The 9,411-nt window shown below is 31.5% G+C and overlaps 1 protein-coding gene across 1 annotated transcript in view; it reads left to right on the top strand.

Annotated features, from left to right (window-relative positions):
• The window catches only part of LOC126781731 (tetraspanin-2A), a 42,304-nt gene extending 33,244 nt beyond the window's left edge, over positions 1–9,060 (top strand). Inside the window, exon 5 of the mRNA XM_050506736.1 lies at positions 9,040–9,060. Coding sequence (XP_050362693.1) covers positions 9,040–9,045 — 6 coding nt within the window. The 3' untranslated portion in view covers positions 9,046–9,060. The remainder of the gene's footprint in view (positions 1–9,039) is intronic.
• The last annotated feature ends 351 nt before the right edge of the window (positions 9,061–9,411 follow it).

Raw genomic sequence — 9,411 nt, forward strand, 5'->3', positions numbered from 1 at the left:
AGTAAGTGCGTCATGCTTTGATTTGAACTTGCAATCTGGACTCTTATATTATGTTGCTTCCCTATATATGTGTCAGTATGTCATTTTTCTTCTCAAAGATTTGTGTAAAAATGACATTTTGAATAACATATTTATCGGTAAGAACGAATCACACAAATGCAATTTCTTTAGTCAATTTGCGTCCCAGTTGGAATTTAGACGGGGACTACTGAGGCATTACTTAATATTCACGTATTCAATGGTCTTATTGAGCACATCCTTTGAAATGCAAGCAGCGTTTCTGAAAGCCATGTCCGATGAAAACGAAATACACTGCAAATTATCAATATATGGAGACAAAATAATAAGAAATTTATTCGATGATGGGATTCTTTATATTATTAATTTATTTGTTAATTTAAGCAATGATTCGATTAATTGGTTCTCACTATTCACATTCGATAATAATTATTCACGTCACTGAACAAAACTGCTTGATTATTTTGCTAATTGATCTCAGGATATACTATATAGTATTACAAACAAAAACTACTATTACTAACATGTAAACCTCTATTTAAAGCATATTAGCATATTTGGGATGTGATTTTTTTGAAACGTCAATTCGTATGAATTAGCTACAGTTATGATTAATAAACCGCTCGCCGCTATCGTATTTTCAAATGTTTTTTTTTTTTAATTTTAAAATAGGTTTTATATTTTTATTTTATTGCAATGATTAATGATATAGTTTTAATGTATTGTGCAATCCTGTACTTTATATAATAATATATGTCAAGAAATATACTCTAACAAGTATACTTGTGAGGTGTATTCTTTCACTATTTTCACAAAAATTTACACACTCGAAGAACACGCTGTAAGCGATTCTTCTACTTAGTAAACATAAAAGCATGCTCTTTTAATTAAATGTTCTGTTACAATTATATTTAGAAATGTTTGTCGAAAAAGTATCGGATTTAAATGGACGTACTCAAAAAATATTAATAGTATAGTATTTAATATTTTATAATAATATAAGCGTAGATGACTTAACAATATTAATAAAATTCTGATGGTATACATGTTATGTTATACACTATAAATTATAAGTTGGATTTGAAATAGGCAGCGAATTTAATTATTAAATAAGCTTTATATTATTATCAGCTCTTAGAAATTTAAAAGAAAGATCCTTTTACTGTATTGATTTTATGACAACAATTATAGCACTAAAACAAAATTAAGCGTTTTTAGAGATAATTAACTATAGTTCATGTAATCCAATTGTAATATTTTGAATTATATTTTGAAGAAAGAAAGAAGAAAAATTAATAAATATGATTCCAATGTAATCTTTATAAAATCTTTCGGCTATTATTTTACTTGTTTTCCATATATTAATAATATCTTCTACCCGGTCTGTCAGTTTGTCTGTTTATTACGCTTTCACGTCTAAATCACTTAACCGATTTTGATGAATTTTAGTATGAAGGGTATAGGTTACTTTTCTATACCTGACATCTGCAGCTTAATATGCGGGTGAAGGCGCAGGCGAAAAGTATATAAACATATATGGAATAGTGACAAAATACTTTTAGCAAACCTGATTACGTCAAGAGTTATTAAAATAAAATATTACATTTTTAAAATAAATTATAATATCGACATTTCTATATACTTTGTGATTTTCATAAGTATTTCCAAATTTGTATTTAGAATGTGCAGTCATTTTCTATCACGGTAAAATCGATACCAGAACCTTGTAAAGTTATGTTAAAATAAGATATAATTATAGTTTTCATTATTGTGTTCAAAAATAAGTTGTTAAGCTCATTTTAATAACAAATATATAATAATAATATCCTCCAGACTGATTTCGGCCACGGCGGCCAATCTCAAGAGAGATTAGCCAACTACTAATCGAGAAGATATTATAGTGCACAAATGTGTGCGCAAACCTCGCCTAGGTTCCCTAACTCTCATAATCCGATGGGAGGGCAATACGACACGACCGGAAAGAGTTTACGCGCAGTACCAACGGCTTAACGTACTTTTCGAGGCAGAGGAGTGTCCACACTTCCAACTTTCAGACTCCGGGCTGCTACTAAGAATTTTCTGACAGAAAAACCCAATAACTTTTTATTGACCCGACCTGGGAATTGAACCCAGGACTCACGGATCTACGGCCTTACATCAAGTCACTAGATCACAAGGCCAAAATCATACAAAGCAAATGTGCTTTATATAGCAAATATGATTTATATAATAATATACCCTCCCATTTTCCCCTCCTTAAAGATAAAATTCCTAAAAGATTTTTTTCTTAGCGGATGCATAAGTTACAAAAAAAAACTATGTTCTAAGTTTCAGCTCTCTATACTCAGTAGTTTTGGATGTTCATAGTAAGTTAGTCTTAAAATGTGTGCAAAATGTTTGAAGCTCAATCAGTTTCAATTGAATTAAAATTTAACTCTTGTACATAATTACAATAACAAGCCTAGATGGCCCAGTGGTAAGAACGCGTGAATCTTAACCGATGATCGTGGTTTCAAACCCGGGCAAGCACCACTGAATTTTCACTTCATTTTCATTAATAAACAATTATCCGATGTGACTTGCGCTATTTTTAATATTAAAAGTAGGCAGACGGGCAAATGGGCCACCTGATGTTAAGTGGTCACCACCGCCCATAGACATTGGCGATGTAAGAAGTATTAACCATTTATTTACATATATTACATTGTCAAAGCGCCATCAACCTTGGGAAGAAAGATGCTATGTACTTTGTGCCTGTAGTTACACTAGTTCACTCATCCTTCAAACCGGAACTCAACAATGCTAAGTATAATTGCTGTTACGTGGTAAAATATCTGATTTGACATTCCCACTAGATATATACGGCATAGAAATATGAACACCTAGATATATAGGGCACAGATATATAGGAGATAGAAATATTCCCCGTACTCAAATGTACACAAATTTTCACGTCAACCGATTGAAGAAAGAAATGTACCGCAGCGCCATAGCGGCAAAACACAACAAATTGGGTTTATAAAAATTCTTCTGGATGAAGAAATACATATGCAGTAGTCATATCGTGGTATTAGCTCAAACAGTGCCTTAAGTATTTTAATATCGAACATGTATGCTAACATATTTATATATACACAATATGCCATTATATCGTATACTAAATATATAATTGTCTAATATCCTCCAGTATACGAGATCAGTAAATTTTCAGAACGTTATAAACCAATAACGGCAGTAATTTTACCAACGCGTCTACATATATCCACGTTGCATATATTCTAATTAGGGCCTAGAGCATGCGCACACACTAAACAATATAAGTAAACGAATAAGTTAAGCAAACATAAATATGGTACATTGAATAAAACATAAAGTATGTTTATGCCTATCGACATTTTGGAGATTTACAATTTTTATTTTCTGTGATATTAATTTGTATGTTTATTATGTTTTGGCAGCGCTCATCTTAGACAAAATATTTTTTTTTCCAAGTCCTGTCTAGAGTAATAATAATAAAAAAATAAACCTAACATGGAACTTCTTTTGGAAAAAATAGGGCTTCAAATTCGAAAAGAGATTCATGTATTATTTATCAAAAAATTGGGATCACAGATAATGATATCCAATTACAGAGTTCAGTAGAACGATCAGTAGAAAAAAGGTTTTAAACTTGAAAAAAATAGACAGAAATGATAGAACATAAAAAAATGAGTCATTGATGCGATAAAACACTAAAGAACAATAATGAGTTATTTAAAATTTTACTATATAACATTATATTTATTTATAAAATTAATGTCATAAAAGTATTTTGATACTTATATATTCGCGAATATATAAGTATCTTTTCTAACATCTAATTTCCCGTAATGTCAACAAGAAAAACTCTTATTTCATCACGCTTCCAACAATAACTATTATATATTAAGTCATTGTTTATTGATTTCGTTTTCAAATACACAAAAACTATGTTTTTCAGGCTGACTGTAATATTCAAACCAATATTTAACGAATAATATTATAGTATGATCATGTCCGATATCGGTCATGGCGGCCATTGCCATTGGACAGTCAACTGCGCACGAGACATAATAGTGCTTAAGTTAGCACAAACAAATAGCGATCTCTATTCCCTCATTCTTACAATCCTTTGGAACGGCAATCAGACATAACCAGCGAGAGCTCAGACGCAGGACCAACGGCGAGGCACAGAATTGTTAACACTGCCAACTTACAAACTTCAGTCTTCTATAGAGAACTAATTGACAAAAAAAATCAATTTGCGTTGGCCCGACTCGAGGTTACAACGAGGTTACTTAAAATCTGACTAGACCAAAGAACACAAATCAATGTATACTATGATTATAAACACGAAGTCTTGACTGATGTGTGCGAGGTCCCTGTGTTCCAGAGTCGTGTCTATCAAGTAAATTTACCGTCACTTGCGGTATGAAGCTATGTGGCTTACTATTTTATAGTACATGTCTGGAACTGTACCGTACAGGATATTGAGCAATTTCCTCGGCTCCACATAATTACCCTAAACCATGTACGCGAAACGTATGAAGGTAATCATAACAGCGTGGTGTCGAAATTTAGTTTATACATCGATGCCTTTACCTAACAGTTTCATAAATCACTAAAACTAAAATAATGCTTTTTTTCCATTTGGTTTGAATGTTTTTGGTCTACTAATTCTTTCATATGACACTCTTAGGATGCATATAAAACTAGTTTACAGTTTTTTTACTAAAAAAATAAACCAATTTTATTATATATAATACGAAGACAAAAGCAAACAAACATATATTTCACTTGGTGATAGAGCTTTACCTGTGTATATCGGGGTAGGTATCACCCACTCATCATATATTCTACCGCCAAACTGCTATATTTAGTATTGTTGTTTTGCGGTTTGAAGGGTGAGTGAGTGTAATTACATCTTAGTTCCCAAGGTTAGTGACACATTCATTATGTATGGGTGGTAAATACTTCGAATGGAGATCACTGACCACGGGATGGCCCATTTTACAGTTTGCATACCAATTTTAAATAACACAAAAAATTCGGGCAAGTGCGAGTAGGACTCGCGACTGAGGGTTCCGTACCACCACACAATACTGAAAGATTCTCCTGTAGTACACCTCAGTATTTGGTATTAATTTCAACTTTATACCTCTACGCGTTCCTGAGAAAAAAGGTAGACAGACAGACAGACGGACAGACGAACAAAGAAAGTAATCTTATTAGGGTTTCTTTTTTCCTATAAAGGTACGAAACCCCAAAATGAAGAAAAATTAAGTAAACAAATTAATATTATTAATATTAAAATTAATATTATGTGTTAAAATTATTGCATATTAGATTCTTAAACTAATGTCCGAACTGGAATAAGTTTTTAATTAATTTCTTATCAGAATTATAATACAAATTTAATTATTAATTTTTATTTTTTATTTATAAGGCAACACAATCCTTAGAAAAGGATTTATCTAGATTTTTATTTCTTTTTTGGGAATGAATTTGAGTACTTTCTTCTTCATAATAGAAACGTTCCTATTGGTTAGACGCACGACTACAGCGCCACATGTAAACAGCAAAAAATTATCGACATACGCATATTGATACTGCATAAATAAATTATTATTATTTTATATCGAGTGTCATGTGAATTGTGTATAATTACAGAAACGCAGATCAGCTTAATTCAACGGAAATTGTAAGACATGAAGCGCTGATCAAGCAAAATGACTACATGGATATAATCAGACCCTCTAATAGCACGTAAAACTGTTTGTCCGAGTCAGATTCTGATTCAGAAACTTTTGTGTGAATTACCGCCATTATTATTCTGGATATCAACTTATTTTCTTTCTCTGTATAAAAATTACCTAACTTCTTTTAAATATATAATATTTAAATCGATTGCAAATAGCATCGTCATTAGATGTTGGTGAAACATGAAGCTTATAACATGGATATTCTGAGAAAAAACCGGGCAAAGCTTATACAAACAGGCAAAAATAAAATATACACACATAAAAAAATATAACAACGCGCATTTAAATAACAAATATTAAATATACTCAATAAAAACCATTGATACGAAAATAAAACACTAAAGACCAGTAAGTAATGTAAGTACATAGGGAAAGATTTCTGAGTAATGTCTAACGATATAAAAGCGACCATTTAAGTGCTGCATTTTATACTTTATCAGAAGTCAAACCTTTGAACCACCGAATTAAAATTTTATATGCAATTATATTTATATAGCGTCAATAGCGAAATAGTTTGAATTTCCAGACATCGAGGTGGTTAGAATGGAATTTAGAATTCTTTCGCGATGTCCGGTGGTGAAATTCAGCAGTCGGAATTAATCCAAGCAGTTCCTCAGAGCAATCCCCGTGACAGATGAGATGGATAAAATTGGATATAAAATAGCAATATTACTAATACCTTAAAACTGTGGTATATATAGATATATACACAACTTCAATTTCACTTCAATAGTAACTCCATTTGTAAAACATCTTCAGAATGTGTTAGATAAACATAGAAAGATGCTTTTATTCTCTGAAATGGTTAAATTTATTTCTAAAAGCTAATTTTATTTCTATATATGTTATATTAACATTACACCAATGAGAAATTTCTCATATGGAAAATAAGTAATTTCGTGACATTTATAAAAAAAAATCCAAAAATATGTTTATGTTAAGAAATTTAAAATGTGAAAAAAGGAAATTATTGTAAGCAAACAAATGCCCATTATTTTAAAAACTATTCACATATTTCTTTACTTTTTTACAGACAATATATCATAAAATGCCTTATTTTACTAAGCAATCTGAAGTAAAATTTTATATGAACGAATTTTATATATATAATATTATATTTTTTAAGTCGCTTAACTTGTGCACATGCATTTTTATAATAAAACGTCGGCCTTGCTAGAAAGTCCTTAGATTATTAGGGTAGTTACACAAGGAGTGACATAACAATCTCCGAACCGCAGGCGACGATCACATCAAGAGGATTTATTGTGTAGCTCAGTTCTTAGACGCTGTAGCTTAGTACTTGAGTTAGTAATTACAACTTTATTGTATGCTCAGCGACGTTCCCGCCGTGTACTTCGATCCTTATTAAATTGTACCTATCTCGAAATGAGACGTAATTGGAGTTCCAAATTTTCGATGTAATTTCGCTTAAACTTTACAAATTAATTTAGTACATATATTAATATATTTGGATAATAACTGGGTAACTGTAAACAAGTATAATTACATAACATTGAAGTAAATAATACATAATTAAATATACGTACCTAACTACGACTACGTACGACTTAAAACTTACCCTTTGATATATTAATATTGACTTTAAAAACAAATATTTCATGTTTATTTAACTCGTCATTAAAATCAATGCATCCGTTTTCGTTTTTACTAAAAAACTCTGTAAGGTCTTTACCGAATTTCCACCACAATCATAAAGAGTGCTCTAAAAGGGATTTTTGGTATATGTACGTATATATTATATATGTATAAAGCAATGTATTGAGTGCTAATAACATTCTATCCATTCTGATTTTATATAAGAGAATTTAACAAGCCGTCATGTCATCAATGAAGGTACATCACGTTATACATAATATATACATTGACAAGGCAAGAATGAATAGGCATTTTCAACGCGCTTACGTTTCATTCTAAGGCATATTTAAGTCAGGCAGTCATAGGTTCTGCCGATAGAAGTGAAAACTTGAAACTGTTAATTTTTTTATTGATTGGGTAGGCGAACGAGCATATGTGCCACCTGATGGTAAGTGGTCACAAACGCATAGACATTGGGCGCAGGTTTCTGTAATTACACTGGCTCACTCAGCCTTCAAACCGGAACACAACAATACCAAGTACTAATATTCTGCAGTAGAATATCTGATGAGTGGGTGGTACCTACCCACATGAGCTTATACAAAGCCCTACCACCAGTAAATATGACTATCCCTTACGTTTATCGTACATATATAATATGGAAAATGGTCCAAAAGAGTAAACTGGTGGTAGCTTCACATTTAATTCAATACATGACGATTCAAAAATGTTTGCGTGAGTTAACTTGAATAGAGAATATTTTAATTGTTTGATTACACAAAGTCCAAACGTTTCAAATGCATAAAGTATTTCAAACAATAATACTTCAAAACGCGTGCAGAATAAGTTATTATCTTTTAAACGATGGAGACAAACGAATGTCAGGAACAGAATACGGAACCGTTGTTTGGATCATTCATTTACGCGATTGTTTTGTAATTATAAGTTATATAGAAGCAATAATAATTAAATACTCGATTTTATCACTCACGCAAAATATTAAATATATATGGAAATAATTAGTTGAACTTGTTTCTATAATATTACTATGCAATATGTAATCTGATGACTTTTGAAACTGATTCATCTGAAATCAAGCTGTTTCATTGATCTAGAGGCTAACCTTTTTGGATGCAGTTAAGGAAAAGAAGATCTCTTTAAAACTATTTCTTCTTTGAACATTGGATGTCCTACCATATTAATCCAGAAGAACTAAGTTGCTCCAATATAAACTATTTTAAGAAGCCTATTTTTAAAATTATACCGATATCGATATATATATCGAGACTTTATATTTCAAAATCTTAAACTCCAAATAGAATCATATATGAAGATAATTGTGATTATATAGTTTAACTGTCAGAAATAATAACAGCTTATTACATCTTCACGAAGTCTAATTAATCTTAAAATTAAATATATTAAATATATAATTGCTTAAATAAGCAAGGTGCTCCTTTTGGAGCGTTATTTTTTAAGAGCGTCGTAAAGTCATTGAGTACATTTAATTTGCCGTTTAAGGGTTAAGAACGTACCATCTTGCGTGTTACTATTATACTGCAAGCTCTTCTAGCAGATAATATCCACACTACTTCTATTCTACCGCCAAAAATCAAAAATTTGCATTGCTGTTTTCTGGTTTTAGGAGTAAGCGAGCTGGTGCAATTAAAGGCACAATGGGCCACGTCGCAATAGTTCCCTCGATTCGCGATGTTATGATGGTGTGAGAAATGTCAATGTGACTTATATTGCTAATAATACTAATAATAATATCCTGGGACATTATTCACAGACGGCCATCTGATCCGAAATTAACCAGAACTATGGAAACCAGACAACTGATATACTACATATACTACTTTTCTTTTGTAAATATATACTTATATAGATAATAACATCCAGACTCAGGACAAACAGACGTGTTCATTCACACAAATGTCTGTTCTTGGTGCGAACCCACAACTTTCGGCGTGAAAGGCAATCTACCAACCACGCCAACCGGCTCGTCAAATGACTG

Source organism: Nymphalis io, chromosome 4, assembly GCF_905147045.1.
Source record: "Nymphalis io chromosome 4, ilAglIoxx1.1, whole genome shotgun sequence".
Classification (NCBI taxonomy): Eukaryota; Metazoa; Arthropoda; class Insecta; order Lepidoptera; family Nymphalidae; genus Nymphalis; species Nymphalis io.